This window comes from Zootoca vivipara, chromosome 6 (genome assembly GCF_963506605.1).
Source record: "Zootoca vivipara chromosome 6, rZooViv1.1, whole genome shotgun sequence".
NCBI classification, from domain to species: domain Eukaryota; kingdom Metazoa; phylum Chordata; class Lepidosauria; order Squamata; family Lacertidae; genus Zootoca; species Zootoca vivipara.
In genome coordinates, this window is record NC_083281.1 from 66,764,688 (window position 1) to 66,791,977 (window position 27,290).

Consider the following 27,290-nt stretch of genomic DNA (forward strand, 5'->3'; position numbering starts at 1 on the left):
TTGAATTGTAATGATTGAGAACAGTGACACTATACTCAATTTTTAAAACTTACAAACCCTTACAAAAATAATTGAAAGTGGAAGGGGAAATAAGATGCTCCTCTTGGTGCCTTTACAACTCAAAACCTAGTTTCTGTTTACGGCCCCATTTGCACTATACATTTAAAGCAGCGTCATACCACTTTAAACAGTCATTGCTTGCCTCACAATTCTTGGAACTATGGTTGGGTGAAGGTGCCATGAGCTGTTAGCGCGCTAATTCCCTCAAGTTCCTTGGGAAGAGTCACTGGTTGTTAAATCACTCTGAGAACTGGGACTCTTGGAAGGTGAAGGTTTCTCCTAACACTTCTCAGTGCCCTTATCAAACTACATTTCCCAGGATTATTTGGTTTAAACTGGTATGATACTGCTTTAGATAGCATAGATTAAGAAAAAGTCAGCTCTCAACCACACTTGGAAAATTACATTGAGTATAGCTTTATCCATACCCCCCAGACTGGACAAATAGGAAGAGGCCAAAGCTCAGTGAGAGCATCTGCTTTGCATGAAGGAGGTTTCAGGTTCAATTAAATAAAAATCAGGTGCCAGAGAGCTGGCACTTGGTGCCACCAACAACTGACAAAACTGAGCTAGGCAAATAGTCTGATCAGGTTATGCCAGCCTTCTACAATGTAAAAGTAAAGGGACCCCTGACCATTAGGTCCAGTCGTGACAGACTCTGGGGTTGCGGCGCTCATCTCACGTTATTGGCTGAGGGAGCCGGCGTACAGCTTCCAGGTCATGTGGCCAGCATGACAAAGCCGCTTCTGGCGAACCAGAGCAGCACACGGAAACACCGTTTACCTTCCCGCTGTAGCGGTACCTATTTATCTACTTGCACTTTGTCGTGCTTTCGAACTGCTAGGTTGGCAGGAGCTGGGACCGAGCAACGGGAGCTCACCCCGTTGCGGGGATTCAAACCGCCAACCTTCTGATCGGCAAGCCCTAGGCTCTGTGGTTTAACCCACAGCGCCACCCGCGTCCCCTACAATGTACCTGCCATCTATTTGTAAGAAAATTCTGGATTTCAATTATATCCTTCACGTGCCATAATTTAGCAGCTCTCTTCAAACAGATTGGCTAACTAGACATTTTGTGTCATCATCATGCTGAGCTGTCCAGAACAGAGAAAACACTGTCACTACACACACACACACACACTATGAAAACAGCTCCAGCACAAATCACAGTAACTGCAGGTTCTACAAACTACAATTTAGATCGACAAGATGTGCTCTTTGGGCAAGGCTGCAGCAGCACACAAGTTTTTCTGTAGAACCTGAAGTGACCTTCAGGATTATTTTGAACCCAGTGGTTTTCGGGATCCAAATAGCCAGTTGTATGTCCCACCCCTTTCCTGCAAGATTTGTAAAGCATATTCAACCTTTGTTTTTAAGAAGGATTTGCCAAATTGTTTTTAAGAAGTATTTGCCAAATCAAGTTATGAAGCTTCCTTTTACTGAAACAGACAAAGCAGGGCAGGATCCATACATCTTGCACAACTCCCCCAGGTAGCTCTCCCTTTGCCCTGCAAGCCAACATCTTTAGAGACATAGGAAAGCTGCCTTTTACTAGGCCAGAATATTTGTCCATCTAGCCCAAGATTGTCTATTCTGACTGGCCGTGGCTCTCTTGGGATTTTAGGCAATGAGAAATCTTTGACCTTCTACCAGATTCTTGCTACTGGAGGCATCGAGGATTGAACCACAGGCCTCCTCCATGCAAAACATGACCTGAAGCACTGAGCTATCGCTCCTCCGGTCAGTTTTCAGAGGCCAAACACTTTCCTCCAGCAGGTTTTCCTGTACTGAAGCTTTCACACACTCTTATTGTAATTATGCAATACAAAATGTGAAGTCAATGTGGTCAAAACAACACAAGGTTTTATCTTGTGCTCAGCTTTGAGGGCCCTAGGCGAGGATATAATTGAAACTCTCTTTCAATGGAACCAGCTATATAGAAACCATCAGTGATAAGACTGATCCTGGACCTAGTGTAAATATTAGTGTGCAGACATTAGAAAGCCCTTTAAGTTATGAGGACTCTGTGATGCAAATCCAGGCATAACTCTAGCTGCACTCCTGATCCAAGGCTCCTTGGTGGACACGGGAGAGTCACTGCGATAGGTGCCGAAAGATTCTTGGCATGTGCACACCCTCCTAGCCACCCCACATTTAATAATGGTGTTTGTAAGCATGCGCCAGGATTCCTATGCAGGAAACTGCATGGCGTCATGCTAAGGACACTTTAGAGTTTTAAAATGTGATGATGTACTGTTTGTTCCTTTTAACAAGGTTTACTTTCTTTTTCAAAACCAATCTAACATGTTTCCTCTTCATGTCAGTTGTGCTGTCGTCCCAACCCTAGGATAATTAAAGCCTCTCTCAGCCACTCTTATGGTGGAGCCTGGCTGATGCCAAGAACAGTTCTCACTTACTAGGAATGTTTCCGTCTAAGCACATTCCCTGGAGCAATAGAGCAAATGACACAATTGCTGGCTTCTATAAATAAAGGCATAGTTTTAATAAATGCTTGCTTAATGCCATCGATCCTGTTTTATCTTTTTTCTTAAACACACCAAGTATATGCAAAGAAAGAAAGAAAGAAAGAAAGAAAGAAAGAAAGAAAGAAAGAGAGAAAGAAAGAAATCCTCCCTAAAAAGGAGGCAGAGTTCAAGAGCTTTCTATGAAGTGTGCAGCCACAGGAAATATTTCTATGGAATATAAGACTGCAGTGTTTTTGGACGGCAAGTATGACTGGATCAAGTTAACAGGAAAAGTATGGATTTAGGAATGAGTAGAGAGAAGGGGCAGGCAGGTTTTCTACAGGTGTTCTTCCTGCCAGCGAAGATGGCTTGTCTGTTAAGCCAGTAAGCAACTAAATGAATTTCTCAACCAGCTTTCAGAGCATGTTTTCACTACCTTATGTAAAGGACATATTAAACAGTCCCCCCAAGTTTAATATGTCCTAATATGTTACTCTTTTGCAAATCACTTAAGTCACAGAATTTTTGCAGCAACAGAATAAAATCCAAAGCTCATCATAGCCAAAATTCAGCAGCTTGTCTGTTTTATAATTATTTTGGGGGATATCTATCTCTCTTCCCTTTACCTTTATCCCCCTTTTCTTCTACGCAGTTGAAGGCAACTGCTGCAGGCAAGTGGTGAAATGGAATGTAAGGGGCGATTTGCGGACCCACAACCGTTAGCACACAAAAAACAACCCCTAGCACACAAAGAAGCATCAGTCTTGCTGCTAAACTTTGGCTGCTGGAGCTTCCAATCTCCAGTGATATTCCAATCAGTACGGGAATTTCTTCTAATATGCTCCTAACACACTGAGTCTGAGAATAAGTGTACAACAAATCATGTCCTTAATATCAACTGAGGTTGAAATTGTTCATATTTGCCTCATTTACATATTTTTTCATTCTAAGGCTTACATTTTCTAGTTGTGGAATTGTGGATTTTTATTGGGGGGGGGGCATACCAATCACCAAGCAGAAATAGAAATATTCAAAACAGTAAAGTACAATAGAATTTTGTTAACCTTACATCAGCATTGGGCCATAGACCCTTTATAACGTTTTCTATCCTATTCACCACCTCCATTCGCATTCTTTCTTCTTCAGGTCTGGGCGACATGTACTTGTAGAAATCAATGATTTCTTCATGAAGACTGAAAAAGAAGAGAGCTGAGTTAGACAAATTACACAGCAATATGACTAAAATAAGAACAGTGTCTCAGTCATAATCTTTAACACCAATCCTGTACATAGATACAGTACTTGAAAGTACGTCCAACTGTGTTCAATGGGACTTGCATCCACATTACATGTGCTTTGGATTATAGCCCAAGTCTGGTAAGGTTAACAGTCTCAAGCAATTTAAAAACACTTATAAGAGCAGACCTACAACTCGCACTGGACCTCAGTGTCCGGGCAGAACGATGGAGGTGGAGACGCTCCTTCAGGTATACTGCACCGAAGCCGTTTAGGGCTTTAAAGGTCAGCACCAACACTTTGAATTGTGCTCGGAAATGTACTGGGAGACAATGTAGGTCTTTCAAGACCGGTGTTATGTGGTCTCGGCGGCTGCTCCCAGTCACCAGTCTAGCTGCCGCATTCTGGATTAATTGTAGTTTCATGGTCACCTTCAAAGGTAGCCCCACATAGAGCACATTGCAGTAGTCCAAGCGAGAGATAACCAGAGCATGCACCACTCTGGCGAGACAGTCCGCAGACAGGTAAGGTCTCAGCCTGCGTACCAGATGGAGCTGATAAACAGCTGCCCTGGATACAGAATTAACCTGCGCCTCCATGGACAGCTGTGAGTCCAAAATGACTCCCAGGCTGCGCACCTGGTCCTTCAGGGGCACAGTTACCCCATTCAGGACCAGGGAGTCCTCCACACCTGCCCACCTCCTGTCCCCCACAAACAGTACTTCTGTCTTGTCAGGATTCAACCTCAATCTGTTAGCTGCCATCCAACCTCCAACCGCCTCCAGACACTCACACAGGACCTTCACCGCCTTCACTGGTTCTGATTTGAAAGAGAGGTAGATGAACATCACATACTGATGAACACCCAGCCCAACCCCCCCGATGATCTCTCCCAGCGGCTGCATATAGATGTTAAAAAGCATGGGGGAGAGGACAGAACCCTGAGGCACCCCACAAGTGAGAGCCCAGGGGTCTGAACACTCATCCCCCACCACCACTTTCTGAACACGGCCCAGGAGGAAGGAGCGGAACCACTGTATGACAGTGCCCCCAGCTCCCAACCCCTCTAGATGGTCCAGAAGGATGTTATGGTTGATAGTGTCAAAAGCCGCTGAGAGATCCAGAACTAGGAAACAGCTCTCACCTTTGTCCCTAGCCCGCCGGAGATCATCGACCAGAGCGACCAAGGCAGTTTCAGTCCCATGATGAGGCCTGAATCCCGACTGGAAGGGATCCAAATGGCCCGTTTTTTCCAGGCGTGCTTGGAGTTCTTCAGCAACCACTGGCTCAATCACCTTGCCCAAGAATGGAAGATTTGAGACTGGGCGATAGTTGGCCATATTGGCCGCATCTAAAGATGGTTTTTAAAGAAGCGGTTTAATAACCGCCTCTTTCAGCGGGTGTGGGGAGGCTCCCTCACAGAGAGAAGCATTCACCACCCCGCAAAGCCCATCGCCCAGCCCTTCCCGGCTAGCTTTTATAAGCCAGGATGGGCAAGGATCAAGGAGACAGGTGGTTGGTTTCACTCGTCCAAGCAGCCAGTCCACATCCTCGGAGGTAACAGATTGAAATTGATCCCACACAACTTGACTAGACAGGACTCTAGCACTCCCTCTCCTGGCCCTGCTCCCACAGTGGAGTCTACCTCTTCCCGAATCTGAGCGACTTTATAAAGTGAAAAGGAAATGTCTAAACTAGTGTTTGCCTCAAAATGCTATGCTGAGGCGAAGCATTTGCAGAGAAAAACTAGCAGGCAGGATACTAGCAGGCAGGAGGGGCTCTTTTAATACATTTGTCACCCCAAGATTCATCTCTGCACTCCTTACACTGCATAATGTTCATCTTATTTTTTTCAAGCTCTGAGATAAAAAGCAGGCCATGCAGGAGGTGTGGGTTGAGAGGAGGCAATCCTGGGGTTAACAGGTAACCCACAACTGTCCCTCATCCAGACATTCACACCTGGAAACCTATCTTTGCTGGGTAAATGTAGTTGTGTCTTTGGTCCCACAGATTTCAACAGGACTTCCTTCTGTTTTTTAATTTAACCAGATTTATGTGCCAGTCAATCGTCAAAACATCTAAGCAGTTTACATAAAATATACCACCCATTAAAAATACAAATAAAAATGGTAAAAACAAGCTGATCTACTACCCCCCCTCCAAAAAAAGTTAAAGCTTTTAGCACATGCCAAAAAACAATACAGCAAAGGCGTCACCCCAGATATCAGTGGGCAGAGAGTTTCAGAGTATACGGGCAACCCCTAACCAACTATCCAACCTTTATGACTGTTCAGACCAAGGCAGCCATTTTTTAGGCAAATGGCTTTTGAGGACCCTGCCTGATTCTTCCAGTAAGAAGTGTCATCCCTATGAGGAATGCTCTGCTATCAACAACAGGTGAATAGCCATTTTTTTAAATATCACTTTTCTGAGCATTACTGTAATTCAAAGCTTGGCTATGTTCCAGGTAATTATACAAACTGCAGTTTGGAAAGAAGTTAAATAAAGATATGTCAGCTTTTATGCCTATTGAATGTCTGCAGGAACACTTCCCTGGGAAGGGTGTGAAGAAAGGATTGAAGGAGAGGGAATGGCACCTACTCTAAATTTTGTGCCAGTGTAACATCAGTTGCCCTCAAAATGTTTGCTGGACCATACAGCTCCATCCTACCTGACCATTGGCTATACTAGCTGGGGCTAATGGGAGCTAGAGTCCAACATTTGGAGGGTAACAGGTCCGTCCCCCCTGTTTTAGTCTATACCCGATTATCGAAAGTAGGTTTTGAGGGGGGGGGGAATAGTCTATACCCGATTATCAGCATTAGAAATTACTGAGAAGTTGAGCGTCAAGAGCATGGAAGTCACCCACATCAGGCTCTGGGATAAATATAAATGGTTAGCCACACACATGCATCCAGAGATGCTGTGGCCACAGGATACAGAATGCAAAAAATTCTGGCCAAGTTAGTGTTGGTTGTTTTTTGTCTACTCCACAAGAACCCACAGTTCTCCCTTTCGATGAAAAAGCAGAGTTCTCTTGAGTTAACGGACTATATTTATGGAATGTCTACAATGTGCTTCTAGAAGTTCTTTCCCCAAGTTAATTTAAAAAAGCACACAGGTTACATATCACATTGTTCAGAAAACCAATTTTCTTCCTTTTCACTATGTGGTCCAGTTCACCATAAGTGAAAACATACAAAGCTTTCCAAAAGTTTCAGAATCAAGAAAAAATGCAAATAAAAAGAGAAGCTTATAAGAAAAGTATTCTATTTTTTGAAAATGTTACAAGTAAGTCACCATGATACACAAACAATGGGAATATCAAGATATGGAACTAAGCCACACACAAAAACACCACCAAACCGTTTACAGTTTACTTGAGCAATTGTTTTATTAACGGTGCTGCAAAGTACTCATTGTCAAGTTTATGAGTTGCCAAGTAAGCATCTGCACTAAGCATGTGCCCAGGGCTCCCCACTTCACCCTACTCCTCCACCCTATATTGCATGGGGGAATTGGGGGGGGTCACAGCTGGGAATGTGAGGGCTAACCATTTCCCCCTTCAGCTGTGACCCCCCATGCCAAAGAAAATCCTACCTCCACCCCCAAAAGCCTCTTATTAGACATTCATTTCAGGTCTAATTCTAGCAGAGGGATAATTTTAAAAGGTGACCAAGTTGCTCTCTCTCAGGCCCATCTACTTTCACAGGTAAGTTGTGAAGCTGCAAAGATCTACTCACAAAAAAGAGAGGAAACACATATCTATATACAGTATATAAAAATGTAAAAATGGTGAAAGTGCGGAAGACACCTTTCTCCGTAACCGCTTGACCGATCGTCCTGAAATTTGGACACAATGATCCATGCCACTCCCCGAGTGTTTGCAGGGGGAAAAAACCTCAAATCTCACACCTGTGCAGGTAAAAACCTGCTTTTCCACAAAGTAAAACAGCGCCCTCAAGTGGAATTCCTCCCAAAGCACACCCCCTCCCTACCTGTGAAATATAAACCACATCCACAAACCCCGTCCCCACAGGGCAGGGTGAATCATGACGTCAACCCCCCATGCTATAACCACAATGGCCATTACTCCTCTAAGCTACACCAGCCCCACAAACTTTGGTAGAGGGAATCTAAGCAAGGGGATTGAACCGATGCACTGAAGAAAGACAACAGCATGGGGTGTTTTTTTTAAAGTGATTGTGTGCAAAATGAACAGGTCACAGGGATAAGCCGGGGGTGGGGGGAAGAGGGGGCATAATAGGTCATGGATCAGGACAGAGTTGGGGGATTCACAGGGATGAGGGAGGGGGATGAGGGGGGAATCACAGGAATACGTCATGGATCGGCACAGGGTAGGGGAAATCACACAAATAACCCACAGCAAAGTGTGGCAGGGCCAGCTAGTAACTAAATAATGTAACTGAACATAAATAAAATTCAATTGACTTAGGCCTATTTTACCATGATACTGTAGTTTTATTTGTAACTTCTTCACACGTAACACTAATCCAATGAACAAGTTTTCTAAATTTCCAAATAGCAACAGCCATGCACAGATTAGAGCAGGGGTAGGCAGCCCAGCACCTTGCAGATGCTCTAGACTCCAACTCCAACTTGAGATCAGATACTTACAAAGATTACCTCTTTAAGAACTGCTGTAATATGCATGTAAAGTTCCACAAACTGTAAATTTCATTGCTCTAGTCTGGGGTAGACAACCTGGATTTAACTACTTTTTTAAACTCAGGAAAGCTGGTTAGATAATTAACTGGCTTTTCTAAGTTAAAGTAGTTCAATCATCTCCATGTTTCAAAACACAATACTGTAGTGTAGGGCATCAAATGCAATCACATATTCCAAACAAGAGTTATTATGGATTTCAGCAAGCCTTTATGGTGAAAACCAACCACAAGGGGTCAAAACCTATTTCTACTAGCAACAGCAGAAGAGTGTAGAAGTGTGTTCCCAACACTAGAGTAAGTCTTCCTCTCTCCAAGGAAGCCCTAAAGTGACCATCTATGACAAATCAGTTGGGTTTTCTGCCATCCTTCAACATTCAGAACCCACAGTGTGTAGGACAATCAACTATATCCTAGTTCAGTCATGAATATATTCCTGTATATTCCTGTGTATAAGACTATTTTTTAACCCAGGAAAATCTTCTCAAAAGTCGGGGGTTATCTTATACGCTGGGTCGTATTTCTTATATGGAGAGTATATCCCAAACTCTATATTTTAACTGGAAAAGTTGGGGGTCATCTTATACGCCGGAATATATGGTACTTGGATTGATACACGGAGGAATGGAGATCCAATTAGCAGTTTCAATCAAGTTTTTTTCTCCTCCTCTTTTCAACTTCTACTCAATACTTCCGAGTACAAAACTAGCAGCCACTGATTTAAACAGTTCTTTCAAGTATAATAAGTACAACTCTTAATTCAGGAAACCTTGCTAAACAGTGCTGGTCAGAAGTAACTAGCATTTTCTAGAGTATCTGCCAAAAATCAGTAATTTTTTCTCTGAATTCCAGTACCCTGAGGAACATACAAAATGTCTGAGAGTCACACTCTGCTCAGCTATAAAGATTCATCACACCCAGACACACACAAGGTTGGCATTGAAAATTAATACTAACATACTACCGGTAACAAAGGAAATTTTGGCAAATACACAGGATTCACAACTGGCCAAAATGCCTGGATGTGTATTTTTCAAATGCATTTATAGCTTTTGCTATAACTACTGGGTTGGGGACAAATAGGAAATTGTCTCCTCTATAATTTGTAGGCTTTAGTCAAACATCTTAAGGTGTGGACTAAATATTTTGCAGGTGCCTAAAAATATGATGGTGACACCTATGAATCTGATTTTTTTTAAATCTTAAGTTTTTAGGTTTTTTACTACCTATGAACACAAACTGTATTTGGACAAAAAACAAACAAACAAAAACCTTTCAGAACCCTGCATAGCAGCACTAATAGTTAATCTGAAATAGCCAGAAACATATGATTTTCAAACATGTCAATACACAACAGCAGTAAGATTATTAGTCTTTCATCATTCAGTTTCTCCCCAACTGATTAAAGTTCAAGTTGCTACTCATTAAACTTATTTCAACCCAAGAATACATGTTAGGGTAGAAAGCCACATCTTGTGATTTTGCTTCTCTCCTAATTCAGGCAGATAGGTTCCTATCTTTAAATGATTTATTCCACAATAGACATGGAGTATGGAGATTGCTCTGGCAGCAAGTTTACTGACTGAAAGTCAGCTTCTCAAAAATGCAGAGTCTATTACCCCTGACTGTTCGTTTCAATTGGTCTACTCTGAGTAGGACTAGCACTGGATGCCACTTATAGCTTCCAAAGTACATCTTTATATCCAAAGTTGAACACAGAAATACTAATTCTAGCACGGCTCATAATGGGGACATGTGTGTTTAAAAAAGACAGCATAAAATACAATAAACTGACAGCCATTTAGCATGGTATACATTCCTCCAAACATGTCAAACTTGGCTGGATTATGGCAGGGGTGGGGAACCTGTGGTTCTCCAGATGTTGCTGCACACCACCCGCAAAGGCAGTGCTGTATAACCCATGATTATGAGCTTCATCAATTACAAACAAGTTGCTGGATTCAGCCTCCACCTCACTTTTGTTGCAGGCACCACCTACCCAGGCAGGTGCTCTCAGAGGGGCTGCTGGGCTGCCTCAAAGTTTACATTGCCCATCACTCCTGACTACTGGTCATGCTGGCTAGGACTAATCTTGAGGATTAGGGTGTTCTATTTCCTCAATCAGAACATCAAAATGTTTCTTAAAAAACAAAAACAAAACCCTCCCTCAGTCTTACCAGAGATAAACATCATAACATGTTGATCAAGTATTTTGAAAGCATTACCTCTTACTAGAACAAAAAATATACATTATCAGCAGATCTGCTACATCTCCTAGATACAGACACAAACTAGTGAACCTTTATTGTGAAACAATGTATTTTCTAAATGTAAATAATGCAATATTATAACTGAACAATGTTAACTAAGGTTTATGTAAATATGGACAATTCACCAAACAGTTCTTTCCTTTGCTGCTGTTGTTTTTGAAACACCAGCGATATATCTCAGTATGAAAGGTAGTTGGGCTATGGAGACAACAGTGCTTGTCCTAGGCAACAATCTCTGACACTGATGGCTACTTGTGTTCCTTTTCCTGATCAGAGATGTCTGCCACAGAGGCACCCATTCAACAAGAACAGTGCCGCCAGTATTGCATGGACTGGACTCGTAGAGAAAACAGAAGAGTGGCATGTTGTCTTAATTCTCTAGATTAATTTCAACAAATTTAAAATTCATCAGAAGGACTGAGCCTTTTTGATAAGGACAACATAGCAATCGAGCTTCCACATCTTCACTCACCATGGTAAGTGTGCTGTAAACGTCCGGCAAGAATGGTGAGCCCCCAGCTTTTCTCCTGAACTGTAGAGCTGCTAATTTCTGCCCCAACAGGTGCATGGAGATATCCAGCCCCCTCTCAAGCTCCAAGCTTGGGAAGAAGGCCGGGGTCTTTTTGGATGGTGCATTGGTGAGGCACCCAGAGTGCATGGGCAATGTAGGACCAAACAGGCAAGCCCTCTCCCCAATCAGCCAGCAAGAAAGGGCAGCATTTAGTTGAACCATTGCATGGTTGAATGGCTAAGGTAGCAACTGCTATGCCTCTTTTTCCTCAAGAAAGGGAGGCAGGAAGCTTCTTCAGCTGCACAGTAGCCAAATCAGCAAGGTCTCTGGTTGCTTTTCCTGCAACAGAAAAGCAAGAAGACAGGAGGCCACTAGGCTATTCGTATACTACCGTAGGGCGGTATACAAATTCAATAAGTAATAAAGCAATTATAATGGCTGCACAGCAGCTTCAACCAACAAGGGGATGTTGAGAGCTCCCAGCTCAGCCAGCAGCTGCAGAGACCTGCTTGTAGGGTCATTTGCACCAATCCCAACTATTTCTGCTACTTCACTAATAATTCATTATAATGTAATGTTTCCCTTTTTAAAAAAGAAAGACACCTACATGAATAATATAATTCCAAGATGTTAGAATTATTTATTTATTTATTTATTTCAACTTCATAAAAGGTTCCCCAAGCTGTCTTTAGTGCAGTTTGCACAATAAATGTATTATTCCAAACGCAAAAAAAGACAGCTGTAGAAAAGTAAGCGGCCTGCAAGTCATTTTGAAGACAAGGCTGGGTTTAAAGAATACTAAATATAAATGAATTCTGGAGCAATTTGTAAGAGTTTCTTACAAAGCCTTTAGCTAGTTATTATCATTACATGAAAGACTCACTGAAGGCCATGAGATTTGTGGTTCACAAAGAAGCATCTCTTACTTTTAGTGAAAAGACCTGTGTGATATTTTTAGGGGGGAAAATGCTTTTGTTTAATACAAACACACCTATCGGTTCCTGGGGTCAGGCTCTTTAAAAAAACCGCAATTGGCTAACACAGCAATTGGCTAAAAACTGCATCAACTGCCTGATCCCTATAGTGAAACCAAGAAACTCTGCCCCCCTTCCCCACCAGTGCCTGAAGCAGTTTTACACTTAAATAATAATAATAATAGATAGCTTACTCAAAGCATGTAAGAGTCAAGACTGACAGCTATGCCAGCAGTCAATTTGTCAGTATTCATGGTCTGTTTGGGAGGAAGCCAGACTCACAGCTCATCTTGAGAATTTGCTATGTACTCTATTTTTGTATTACGCATTTCAAACTCAGGAGCACATTTTAACACACCTTGAACTTAAAAGCCCAAATCCAATGAAAAGTCCTACAAAAAATAATAGGATAGTGGCAGCTAACTTTCAATGGTTTCAATGGAACTTGGGGCTGAATTGCATGCCATGAGACAAATAATTTTATTTACATATGAAGTGGGGTGCCTTGCCCACATGAAATGGAACTAAGAGGCAAATGAAGCTTAGTCCCATGTGCTTAGTCCACCATATTTCACTTTGCTCTGATGCTTCAAGTGCTTTTCTCTCAACCCATCGCATAATAAAGAAAAGTAAGTCAGGCTGGTGAAAATGCTGCTTGAATAGATGAGGGCAGGTGGTGTGTGTGATTTTGCTCCCCATGCACACACATTGTATTTCATGCAAAAATAATAAAGAAAGGGGTGAAAAGACACACACGTTTGCTTTAAGTGTGACTAGGGCACATACATGAATGCAAACATGGTTAGCCCATTACATTTGGTTTGGGCCTTAGTCACAACTAAGTTTAGCTAGGGAAGGGTCAATGGTTTTTTTGTCTCAGCAGACAAGAGTCAGCTCTTTAAATATTACGGTACTTTCACCAATGGAGAAACTGACATATCAGTGATCTGAAGGACAATTCCAATACAGTATTTACAGCATTAATTCTTATATCACTTAAGCAAAAAAGCATAATTTTCAACAGTTGCTATGTAAGCTACAGTGCAACCTCGTGTTATGGACAGGATCCGTTCCGGAGACCCGTCCGTAACGTGAAAATCCCGCAACTCGAAGCACTGCATCTGCGCAGATGCACGGCGTGATCTGCACATGCGCACACGGTGAAACCCGGAAGTAACCCATTCCGGCACTTCTGGGTTGCCGCAGGACACAACACGAAAACACACAACCTGAAGCGGACGTAACATGAAGTATGACTGTATTTGCATAGTTTTTCTTATCATGTTGTTCATTCATTCATTGCATTTGTATCCCACCTTTTCCTTCAATGACTTCAAGGTGGCGTACGTGGTTCTCCCTGTCCTCATTTAATCTCCACAACAACCTAGTGAGGGAAGTTAGGCTGGGAGGCAATGACTGGCTCAAGGTCACCCAGGGAGCTTCCTGGCTGAGTGGAGATTTGAACCCTGGTTTCCCAGATCCTAGTCCGACACTCTAACCTTCATCATCTTACCTCACAAAATATTTCCATTTGAATTATCTTTTCTTCATTAAAGCTAGCCTCCAGGGAAAGGCTTACTTTAAATAAATGCCACCACTTGAAAAGCACATATCCCCATAAATTCTATACTGAGTAAATAGTCATATCTTTACATGCATCTTTTTTACATGCAACTTCAATAATACTTTTTTTATTTTAAAAAATCTGACCTTGTATAATTAACGGTTATTAGCCCAGCAGTACAGACTCCTGTCAAAAGTATAAATATGATCAACCAATGCTCAATTTTAACACCAGAAATAAATAGTACTGGTATTGTAACAACAGATCTGGAAAAAACCCAGGCACTGAAGCTTATGAATTTCATCATCTCTGTGTAGTAAGCTTGTCACATATACATTGGATGCTGGTATAATAGGATTGAAAATATTTCTTGCAGTGCCTCCTAAAGTAATACACGCACCTTCCCACCTGTGTGTGCAATCAGCATGTGCATGACTGCTGACACACATGCCGTGTTCAGCACTCAAAGGGAGCAGGGTGGGAGCAGAACGCAGCAGAGTCGGATGGACGGGATTTGCACCCATCCCACTGGCACGTGTGGCAGCCAGGAACCCCTGTGGAAGCAGGGATTCCCCTGTACTAATACTGAGCTGAGAGAGAGAGAGAGAGAGAGAGAGTATGACCACATTTGCAATTACCTGTACAGTATCCCTAGTTGCATATCAATGTAAGTGTATGGCCAAAAGAAGCCAAAAATCATGATTTGCACCTCAATTTTGTCCTTTTAAGCAATGACATTTGGTTGTGTCGACAGACTCAACCTATTTTGGCTATTTTGAACTACGTTTCTTTACTGTGTTACTGTATTATTAAAAGCAGAGTTTAAAGAAATGTTTGGATGATCTTGATCAACTGACATTTGATGTTAAAACAGTCTAGAAAGCCTTTTAATACTACACCAAAGCTCAGATTGTTATCAAGTTTCATTTCAAAGAATTGACAAGGTCATATAGGAATTTCATCCCTGGGAATGTAAGAACTGGAAGGTTACATAGCTCAGTGTGTTGCCCAGTGGGATAAGCCAGCCGAGTTTTTCATTCTTACTATGCCAAGTTCCTTGGGAAAGGAGAAGGATTAAGAGAGATGTTCCATTTTCAGAAAAATCATCAAAAATGAGTGAGACAAAGCACTGCTGAAACCTTCTAAACAATGTATTATCAACATGCTACATACTGCCTGCCAAGAAATTTTGTCTGGAATAGCTTTTAGCCAAGGAGTGAGTTGTCATATGCAACTGCAGAACTTTGTATGGGTCAGGGTAGAAATCTTGGTGAACACTTATTCACGGAACATACACTGCCTTATCACTTCTAGAAGCAGTGCTAAGGTACAGTAAAGGACCAGAGAGGGGTTAAACTGATACTCAGTTTGGACAAGGAGGTATTGCTGGTGGGTTTTTCTTGGTGGTTGGTGTTCAAACTGTTCTGAAAGGGGCTGCACTCCCCACAAAGGAGCAGAGCGTTTTGCAGTTCTGGTGTGTTTGGGAATCAAACATTGTCACTAGAAGCACAAGGAGATTATGTGGTTCAAAACAACTTTAATCATTTAATAATTTCAATTATATTATGCCAGTGTTTTATCAGCTTCTCTAGCTTCTGGGCTGAATTTAAAGTGGTATTTTGAAACTTTAAAGCAGGAGTGGGGAACATGAGGCCCTCCAGATGGAGTTGGGTTCCTACTTTCATTGTCCCTGACCACTAGCCATACTGGCTGATGGAACTGGAGTCTGTGTGCCCCTGTAAAGTGATACAAGTGACTATTAGGAAGAGGGCCTTCTTGGTTGTAGAACACTTGCTGTAGAATAACCTCCCAATAGAGGCTCTCCTGGTACCTACTTTATTGTCTCTTGGGCAGCAGGTGAAGATCTTAATAGCCATCCAGGTCTTTTAAACACATAGCATTTTAAACTTGCAAATTCTGGGCTCTCATTGTGTAGGTGTGTTTTATTTTACTGAGCTATTTAAAAAGCTCTATGCTGCATTTTATTATCTTTCTTGATGCTTGTAATTATTATATTGCACTTTATTCTCTGCCCCATATGCTACCCAGGGAACATGTGTTGATAAATAGCCATGTAATGCTAGTAACAAACAAAGATAGGAGCATTGCCAAATATAGGAAGGCCAAGTTTCTATAACCATGCCTTGCCAATTGCTTGAAAATATTTCCACTTGCAGAAACATGATGGAGAGTAATATGCATTACTTTTGAGCTATTCATCTCTCCTCTGGGCATACAAGAAAGCAATTAAAATCTCCATGAGTAACTTGTAAAAAGATTACAAATTTGTCATTCAGTTTGCAACCCTGTATGTATGTGCACACCCAAAAAACAGCAGTTGCACACTTGTAAAGTTATGTAACTTTGCAACATTGGAATTTGCCCTGAAGGTCATTGTAAGGCACAAATTTCAAGTTGAACATGAAATAAAATGTCAAAGGCCAAATGGACAGTGAAAGCAAACATGAGTGGGTGGATAGTATTGCAAATTTGAATCTGGTAGACCTGAGATTGACTCCTGCTTCTGCCTCGATATCCATTTGTCAGCTGTAAAATGGAAACAATAGTCCTACTTCTACAGGTGCAAATATTAAGACTGTAAAGTACTTTGGAAATTTGAAAACTTGCCTTGTAAAAATAAAGAGTTGTAGCTAATGCTTGGTCTACTCAGAGTAGAATCAATGAAATTAATTGGCATTAATCAGTAGGACTAGCTAGCCACACCTCAAAATAAACAAGGGGGTGTCCAAGGACAACAGCTACCATTTGTACTACTGTACACTGTTTTCATGGCTAACAACACTTGCTTTTCCACCCTTTCAAACTTATGGTTATAGACTCAAAGGCTGGAAGAAGAAAAAGATAACCCTTCTTGTTATGAATGACCATGGAGCTGACTTTCTGTATCCATCTATACTTGGAGCAACAGTGGAGAAGAGAAAGTGCAGCCAGGATATCCTACTGTGTTTGCTCAGGTGAACAAACAGAGTAGGGTTTGCAGTGCTCATGCTCTCTCTCCCTGTCTGCTGTCACCACCATCCCCAGCCATAAAGAGCAGCAGAAAGTGCCGTCAGAAACAAGTACAACCATAGTCACCTGTAAGCAACATTTCTACACCACAGGCAATCAGGTGAGTATTCTTGTTCATAGGCATAGTAGCTGATTTAACAATTTACATATAATGAATAAAAATATATCAAATCAAGTCAGTCTTTAGGCACATTTTCCCTAGACATCAATCCACTTCTTTCATTTAGACAGGGCCGGGAAACCTTTGCCACTACACCCCCAAGTGCTTCTGGATGACAACTTCCATCATCCCTGATTGGCCATGCGGGTTGAGACTGATAGGAACTGAAGTTCAGAAGCTTCTGAAAGGCCAACTTTTTCCTACCCCTGATTTCGGACCTGGAAACTAAAATCAACACATACTGTACTGTATTTCTCAGCATCCACAACTGCATGACCAGCCAGCACAAATGACCTAGATGCTTGCACATTTCAAACGACAATTACAATGTATCCCAGAAGAATACTACTCTCTTTCAGGTCCAACAATAACTGGGTTTTCCTCACTACTAAGGAAAAGCCCTTCTTTCTGAAGACCACTGTTGACTGGCCTCATGCTACCAACCATATAATAAATATGGGTTGCCAACTGACCAAATATCTTTGCACCAGGGCACATGCATTCAATATTCAGCAGCTATCATTTGAGCGAAATCCAGTTGCTCAATAGGAATCCAGTCTTCAAAAGCATTCTGTGATGCAGATTTCAAAAGCACAGGCTACTATAAAGAAAGATATTCAAATATTCACTGCCCTGCTCCATGTACACATGCAAAAGTATCAAGATTTTGATAAATATTTCCTTATCAGCAAAGGGAAACAATCAAAGGAGGACTGGCATGGCCTGTAGCCTATTAGAACATAATGCAATGTTAATTTCATTTCCTTGGTGCAGTAACCGTCTCCTGAAGCAGGATCTGTAGGAATAATTCACACTATCTGTTGAAAAAGCAATATACAAGTAGCCAGACTTTCATTATAATTGTTTTTAATTTGCTCCTGTGTAAAAGTACAACTGGATTCACATTATGAGCTCCCATTTTTTGGAAGAGGACTCACAATAATAGAGTCACAAAAATAAACTGTAATAAAGGAGACTAGTTACTGCCTATATGGAACAGACATTCAGAGAGACAGACACACAAATTGGCATCCAAGTGTAGTAGCTTACATGGCAGAAGTCACAGAGGAACTTAATGCATTCTATAACTGGAACCACACTATGGCAAGTCAGTGACAGCTGTGCAACACAGGCAGTTTTCTGCTATGAGTATTCTATCAGCAGGTAAAAACTAATGAAATCTAAACCATAAAATCCATAATTATCACCCCCATTAATTTTATTTGATAGTTGCACCTCATCATTCCCTTGTTTGAGCTCTCTGTCGAAAGGGCTATTATACCTGTCAGCACAGACACCCATTTCAGGAGAAAGTGACATAGGACAACTATATCAGGTTATGTAACTAGGTAAGTAACTGGCCACAAAAGCATCACCTCAATCTGTTGGGATGAGCCACTCCCATGATTCCGCATGCGATTACAGGCTCAACTCCCCCTTCCTATTTAGACAAAGGAAGACATTATGAGCCTGTGGCATGCACCACACTAGCCCAGAGGCTCCAAAAGTATCTTCAAAAACGTCCGAGTAGCATCTCTGGTACAAAAGGCCTTTCAGCAGCTAAGGTCGCTGCACAAGTTGCAGCCCCTTTTAGATAAAGCCCGGCTGGTCATTTTGATCCATGCCGCTAAAACATCCAAGTCATACTTAATGGATGTTGTACTGTACATACATTTGAAGACTAGGCTACTACAATTGATTCAAAACATGTAAGTGGCCAGTTGGAACACATCTCACCTGTTCTTGGGTGTAAATGAAAGACTATGTAACAAGAAAAAGAAAAAGACATTGTATAATATGGAGGAATGGTTGTTGAGGTTATTGGAGACAAAGTAGATATATTTGAGAAGAGAAAAACCATTGCTGACATTTGTGTGAAAAAGGAAAGGAAATAATCTGAGACATTTGGGTCAGAGGATTGAGCAAATATTGCCTAACAGAAAGTATATCAGTTGGATGTCATTGTAAAGTGAATATTTTGAATAATTTCTTGCATGTAACTGACAGACAGAAAATCAGAAGTCCTTTTTATTTTATTTTATTTTTATTTTTAGGTTTTCCTTTGGTGTCCCCTACTCTGGGCCGTTTTTGGGGTCTAACATGAAGGTGGTGGTTGGTTGGTGGAAGGACCCTGAATGAGAGGCAGGGAAGGGAAGACCTTCCAGGACAAGAGACTGGGAGAAGGAAAGGAAAGTTCCCAGTAAAAGCTGTGAGGGTCCATCACTTTCAGTGTGAGAGATAGGTTAAGAGAGGACTCTGCATTTTCTGTTTCCTTTTTCTCTGTGTTTTTGTTTTTATTTAGATTGGTTTCTTTTATCTTATTGTAATATGAAAGCACTTTAATAAAATATTTTTTTTAAAAAAAAATCATCTCACCAGTTCTGGATCAACTGCAGTATTTTCCTGACTGTTTCAAAGTGCTGGTTTTAATATTTAAAACCCTGTACACTGTATAATATACAGCAGGGGTCACCAAGATGGCACCTGCAGGCACCAAAGCCAGTACCGCCTATGGTGCCTGCAAAAGGTCTCTGTAAATATAACCCCCCAAAAATCAACAATGCACCAGAAAGGGTTTGCTCTTTCTGCTCAGTTCCTACTTGCACCAGCTCGCCCTCTCCTACATGGACCACACACTCTTAAACATGCCTGAATTTCACTGGATGCCAGGTTTGTTCATCCACCCTCCCTACCACTCCAAACAGAGGAGAGGTATAAAGAACTTCTCCATGTGAGCAAGTGCAGTGGTGGCTGATATAGCTGCCTTTTTTCCATTGTTAAGGAAGGGTGCCGGTGGGCAGGAAATACTCGCATGATTTGTCTTTTTCTGCTTTTTTAGATGTGGCTGCCATTTTGTATTATGCCACACCCCCATAGCATCCATTTTGTGACACTTTCTCAAAATTCCAAATGTGCCCATCAAGGTTCCTGACCCCTGGAATACAGAATGAAACCTAGGAATCTGCTACCACATGAACCTGCATGACAATTATGATGATCCGAGGCAAGTGGGTATTAGGGAGAGGGCTTCTTTGGTGCTGGTATCCCAGTTCTCCCCCACCCAGGATGGCTCACCTGGCACTCGTTCCTATGACCTTTAGTTGCCAAATAAACTTTTTTATTTGCCCAGGCCTTCAATCATTAGATTTATTGCTGCTCACATTTGAATTCTGGCTTCAACTTTATCAACTGCTGTGTCATTTATGTTGTTCGTTTTTTTTAAAAAAAACCTATTTCTATTGGATTTCACATGGTTTTACATCTCATTAATATATATATGATGCCTTGAAAATTATTTGAAAGGCTGGTACACGTGTATCTTTGAATATAAATACATAGCTGGCACAGAAAGAGTAAGGCAACTGCTATAAAAGTTATGGAAAAGCTTACACTCAAAATGGGACAATCTGAAGGCTTTAAGTTACTCTATATATGGGAAACCCAGTGAGAAAAGCACCCCTAGCTTGGGACATGTGGCATTATCAGATTTGCTGGTAATTAGCTAGCTTGAAGGTGAAAGTCTGCAAAGTACTTTTTGGCACCAACAGCTTGAGAGCAATAATGGATTAGCCAGTGCTAGAAATCTGACACACGTTAACAGGATTGGAGAAAGGCAAAATTAATAGTCAGGGGTCAGCAAGGTTTATCTTGCCTGGGCTGGATTGGTCCCGTGGAAATCCCTATGTGGGCCGGGTTGTGCACATGCCCCTGCAATTTCTGACACGGCGAAAGCGAGTCCCCACGCAGTGTTGGTTTAGCGCAGCGCGCGAGCGACTCAATTCAGGGGCAGCTCGTGGGCCAGTCAAACACCCTCCATGGGCCATTTCTAGCCCATGGGCCTTAGGTTGCTGACCCCTGTTAACAGTGTAGCTAATTCAAAAGCCCTTCAGATTGAGAATATATATGGGAAATGATGAAAAACCTCAACATCATTTCTTCTAATTGTTCAAGTTGGCAGCCCCTACCTTCCAGTACAACAGCAAAGTTCAGCCTCCAAGAGAAAAGAAAGTTCCTGCAAACACAAGAGGCACTCCAGGTATGCAGGAAAAGGGTACAGAGGGATTGGAAAGATAAATGGTTCCCTTAAAACAGATCAACCCTTAAAAGGACTAGTTAAACTGTGGATGGGGCACACCCATTCAACAGTTTGAAGTATTCTGGAAGGGGCAGGAATAAAAGAGTCTGTGCATCTTCAGGTATGCATTTTAGGGGAGACTTCATAGCTTAGTGAGACAGAACCCATTTCACACACTCCACTGGAAGATTCAGACACAGATGTCCTAGTTCTATGCCTGGGCCCTATTGCACATTAAAATAGGAGAAATGATTTCCCTATCATTTACTCCTCTTGAGATATTCACAGGCAGGGTTTGAAATTAGCAGGGTGCCAGGTGCATTTTGCGCCTAAACATTCTCCATTGGTGAGCACCTCCAAAAGTCTGGGTGCTATTTTGTGCACCTGGCTAACACTCAAGAATTACTGGAATGTATTTTCTTTGAAACCTCAAATTATATGTTAAGGATAGACAATATGTTAAGGAGTTTAACAATAAAGAGTAGAGTGCTTTGAAAACTGAAGTATGGTACAGATATTCTTACTGTAAACACCAAATTAAATGTGTATTAACAATTTCTGCTAAAAATGTGATATTAACAATGTGTTACTTAAGTGAATTGCATATTAATTCATGTTGATCAAATAACAAATATAAAGTGTTGCTGACACACCCACCCCATGGTGATTAGACATTCTGTTTTGGCGCCCACAACCCAGGTCTCAGAAGCTGTTTGGCTCCTAGTTTTCCTATCCCAGTTTCTAACACTGTTCACAGTCATGTTCATATTACTGAACACTAAACTATTATCACATAGTGGTGTCTCCCTCTTTCAGTGCTGGAAAAAAATGTTTAATACCAATGGTGCTGGAGATTAAATAATAAAAACAGCTAAATATTCATATAGTTTATGTGTTTGGCCTTAAAATGAGAAAATTAAAGAGATTTCAGACTGTTACCATCTCATTTCCCCAAAGTGGACAGCTTTTTTTGCTGAACTGTGCTGAATGAAAGAAAGACGAATTTGTCTCCAATCTATTAGCAACTTCATGTTTACTTGCACTACAATACTGGAAAATTAGCTCATTTCTACCAATAAACTCTGGATGAAAAAAATATGCATGGTTACTGCAAATTAATTTTATTACATTTAGAGAAAGAAAGTTGATGTGCTTTGGTAGAATTAACCATAAGAAATAAATATTTGGGGGGAAATACGCTGACCCAGAAATAGTACCTTAATGTATCTTCAGGATGAGAACAGAAATTGCGTGGTGACGGCAGCCGGAGGCCCCATTAGCTAAAGTGGTACCTCAGGTTAAGAACAGTTTCAGGTTAAGAACGAACCTCCAGAACGAATTAAGTTTGTAACCAGAGGTACCACTGTACTCTGTCATCAAGCAGTGAGTAGGGCAGGAATATGTTCAATGTGATTTAATTTGGGTAAAAATGGTTACTGGTATTATTATTATTATTATTATTAAATTTGGATATACCCATAAATCTCAAGGCAATATCAATAGATGGGTCTGTAAACTTTTTCATATATTGCCAATCTACCAAAAAATCACCCTAATAGCTACTCGTACCATTCTGGAGGATAATGAAATATATAGAGTTGACCCAAAGGGTTTTCAAAATGTAGTAGCATGACAGCTGATTCTACGTTGCTACGGTACATTTCCACATGTAGAATGTCAGAAACAGGCCATAATAAAGTGAAATCATTATTTTTGTCACTAAATTGTATAAAATATGAACGCTGGTTACTAAGACAGCTATTTAGATTAGAAGGTATTTTTAGAATGAAGAGAAGTGGGGTTGCCACTTCAAAGACTACCGTGAGAGCCCTACCCACCTCCTGAATGGATGAGCAAACGTGAAAGTTATTGGCCACCACGTGGTGTGAGAGCCTACAAAAAGAGGGGGCATAAGGGCCCTCTGGGTGAGAGCTAGAACATCTGCATCATCCCAGATGAGAGATGCTGCTGGGTCCCCTGGATGTTTGGAAAATTTGGATCTCAACTACTGGATAACATGGTTATAAGGAATCCCTGTCCACACTGTCTTTTCTTTGCTGTTGCTGTTAAGGGAAAGTTGTTGGATCAAGGCTGGTATGAAGTGCAGGGCAAAGAGGAGCAAGGCTTCCTTGGGCAGCACGCTATCAGGCAAAACTCTAGGTCAGGCATCCCCAAACTGCGGCCCTCCAGATGTTTGGGCCTACAACTCCCATGATCCCTAGCTAGCAGGTCCAGTGGAGGGCCGAAGTTTGGGGGTGCCTGCTCTAGGTGGTCAAATTTGGCTTGTGGTTTCTTAAGTGCCTGGAAAGTGATGTATGATGTAGGAGAATGTGAGCAGTATTAAAACTATGACTGCATGTGGAGCTTGAAGGAGGAGCTGAAATCTTTACCTTCCTAAATGAAAGAAGGGGGTGTTCAGGGAGGGGAGGGACATGAGAGCAGGGAGGGAAGACTGCCACACATGAGAGTGTGGTTCCCATCCAATTCATGCAATTTAGTTACAATGAACCTCTGTGGAACAAACACCCTTATAGGATGGCAATCCCCCCCCCCCGCCCAACACACATTTTCTCTCTGCTAGGAATCATTCTCTGTTGAGTTTTCAGCTTGTCTTGTTTTATACAGTGCTGTATGGATTTTTCTGGTTACTTATTGACATTATGACCATTTCCAGTATGTTTTTGAATTGTTATACTTATTGTTCATTTGATATGTGGTGAGCCGCTTGAGGAACAATTTTGTGGAAAAGAAGCATCCAATTAGACAGGTGAGGAAAACAGATACTGGATTATTGTACAAGGATTCAAATGAACTGCCTTACCTTTCAATTTATTGGTAGACAACTAATGGATAACATTACTCAGGAGCATCTCTGGATATCCCTGTACAGTATAAGAACTTTATCACCTTGTCTACAGCTGTCCCATTAGTCAGCGATACAGAATGGGTTCAACTGCTCTGTGGTATGTACAGATTATTTTAAGACATGCATTTTGTTGATGCACCTTGCTAAACCAGCTACTGCCTCGTGTATTTCATTTCTGAACCTTCAATAATAAATTCAAAGCATTATGAAAAACTTATTTTTAGAATGAAAACTATTCAAATGGGCGGTGTGAAGGAACATAGTACAATACTTTTATGGGCAAAAAAGCACTGCAAGATTATATTCTCCATGAAGTACAGGTAATGGTGGCCAGTAAATTCAACTGCATTTGGGCAAAGAGATGACCCTGCTTTGAAGGCTGGGGCCTTCCAATCCTACAATTTATTATTTTAAACTCTGAACATATGGTATATTGATGGTGACAACATGTCTTTCACATGTCTCAATTAGACCCTGTAGCTTGATGGGTGACCAGGAAGAAAGCTAAGCTTACTTGAGTTCACTAAAATTCCAGTCCTGGAGGAAGACTGTTAGTAAGTGGTAGTGCTGATCAGATTGAGAGACAGTACAGGTAGGAAATGGTTTTGATTCACTGGGAGGGGGTACAACATGCTTCACACGTGTGAAGTCCAAATTGCCACCTCTGATCTTGCTACTTAAAAGGATCTGAGATAACAGAGCAAAACCTATCATTATTATTATTAATCAAATTTATATACCGCCCTATACCTGGGGGTCTCAGGGCGGTTCACAGAATAAATCTATACCCAAAATGCTGGAGATCTACTGCTGTCAAGGCATGCAGCATTTGACTAGATGGATCAATGGCCTGACCCAATGTAAGACTGTTCTTTAACCAACGCTTGCAAATGGATGGGCGCCACTAGCAGAAGATACTAATACTACTCAGAGCAAGCTAAAATGTTAAGTAGGCAGCATTGCTAGAGCATCTTGTAACACTGCAGTCAGGACAGATATAATGGGATCAGAGTGTTGGCCAGAGCAGTGAGTAATCATGTATCTATAATAATGCTACACCATGAAAGCAATTTATTTTTGCAAAATAGACAAGTTATTAGGGGAAAAGGTGCTGTAAGAATAAATAACTATGTGATAAACTAAAGTTTAGGACATACACATACACACAACAATTGGAACAGTTCAACCCTGAAGCTCATTACAGAATGGTGGGTTCTGCCATACAGGATGTTCAAGCTCTGATTTCCTGCAATGAACAGGGAGTTTGAATAAATGGCCTACAAGGCTCTCTACAACTATAATAAAAATATCAGAAGATTTTGTCCACAAGTGTTAAACTGACCAGTTTTCTGAGATCCAAAAGCTATCCGCAAAGGTTTGAAGATGCAGTGCATATTAACAAAGAATAAAATTATAAATATAATCAGATTTTTGCTAGGATTACATTTTAAATGATCATCATTATAACACTTACCAGTGGGTCAACACAGGAGTTGCCAAAATGAAAGATCATGAGATTGTTAATATCTGCTTTGAGCAATAATTACTAATCTGAGGTGATGATTAACTTGAGGGTTTTTTTATGCAGCCTTATTCTGACTGCAACTACAGAGCTCAATATAGTTTACCTCGCAAGTCAATACATCTGAGTAGCACACACTATTTCCCATGCTTTCTCAACACCCAATGCCCAACTGTGGTTGCATTTGGACATAATGTTCAACTATGGCTTAGAGTTATGTGCATGACCCTTGGGCTTGTTAGCTCTACCCTCTGGCATGACCAAAAGCTTTCATTTCCATTTACATGGTTAGTCTGAAGTATTATTTGGGAAACAAGCCAAATTCAAAATGTGGTTTATGATCCTGGCTTGTTTCCCAACCAGAGTTGAAACAAACAACATTCTGAGATCAAGAACTTTGGTTAGCAGGTGGGTATAAATACCCCTGAAAACATAAAATAAATAATAGAACACAGTTAACTAAGCAAAACTTCCAATCTCCTCCTTGCATCCACCCCAGAAAAAGAAATGAACTATGATTTGCTGTGATGTATGAATGGACAGACTATACTGTAGTTACAGATTGGCATCTGGGGGCTGCTGTGCCTAGAGGCAGTAGCAATGTAGCTTCATGTTAAGAGCATTTGCTTTGCATACAGAAGGTCCCAGGTAAAATCCTCTTCAGCCAGGAATAGGAAAGATTCCTGGTCTGAAGTCCTGGAGAACTGCTGCCAGTCTGTATAGCCAATACTGTACTAGAAGAACCTACAGTCTGACTCAATAGAAGGCAGTTTCCTATGGTCCTAAACGACAGTAGAAACGCAGCTCTAAACCATGATTTGGTTATATGTTTGGAAGCACAAACTATGGCTTGGGATCTAAACTATGTTTATCGCAGAGCATCAAACTACTGAATTTAATGCACATACTAAAACAGGGGACAGTACTTAAATAAATGCACAAAAACAACATCTAACAGACAATCAAGCCTCAGCCACTTTCAGAAGCACAATCTGCTTTGCAGGAGAAACTTACAGGAGTTCCATTCTTTGAAACAAGATTTGTCAACAGAAAGTTTGGGAATTCTAAATGGAACTCTTCTCTTCAGTTTAAACAAACACTTCACACTCCAGAGGTAACATTACATTTACTGGAAAGGTTCATATGGGTCCCACATGCCTTGAAGGAGGTTCTAAGAGAGACATATACTGCTACCAGCAATAAATATGCAGCTAAAATATTCTCTCTTCTATACATTCTAACCTTCTGTGATTGTGGGACAATGTGTCAACCCTGCGATGAAAAACAATAATGCTGACTCTGCAATGGCACCAGCATTTGTAAAATTAGAAAGTAATGAGAAGTCGGGGTAAAAATCCCTAACGCATTTCCATATATACAAAATATTATCACAATTAAAGATACACAAATCAAACAAGTGAAAGCTGCAAACTACCTTGAAACTCCAAAAGCCAAGTTGTTTTGCTGAACACTGCAGGTTGTAACTACCGGTACTGTAATGTTAGTTCTACCCAGAGCAGACCCACCCCCTAAACTAAATGGGCATGACTAACACATTGTTGACAGATGTTACATATTGCTGTAAAAATCATTTGAAGTGTACTAAAGCACAGTGAATGTGGAATGCTACTACTGTACAGTTACAAAAAATTACCCAAGCACAGAAGAAACAGGCAGCATGGCCACTTCCCAGAGAACTTTAAAATGATTGCAATGTCGAAAAATAAAAGCAAAAAGAGCAGACAGGATATGATGGAGGCACAAAGAATGGGGCTTTGTGCACGGGTGGGGCATTTTAAGACATGTTCAAATACCTTACATTTAATTTAACAAATGTGTGTGTAACGTGCCGTGGAGGAGTTGTGCATCAACT

The 27,290-nt window shown here is 41.2% G+C and overlaps 1 protein-coding gene across 2 annotated transcripts in view; it reads right to left on the bottom strand.

Moving 5' to 3' along the window:
- The window catches only part of TENT4B (terminal nucleotidyltransferase 4B), a 51,904-nt gene that overhangs the window by 21,698 nt on the left and 2,916 nt on the right, over positions 1 to 27,290 (bottom strand). For both annotated transcript variants that reach the window (XM_060276091.1, XM_060276090.1), the window contains exon 2: positions 3,594 to 3,717. In XM_060276091.1, coding sequence (XP_060132074.1) covers positions 3,594 to 3,717 — 124 coding nt within the window. The remainder of the gene's footprint in view (positions 1 to 3,593; positions 3,718 to 27,290) is intronic.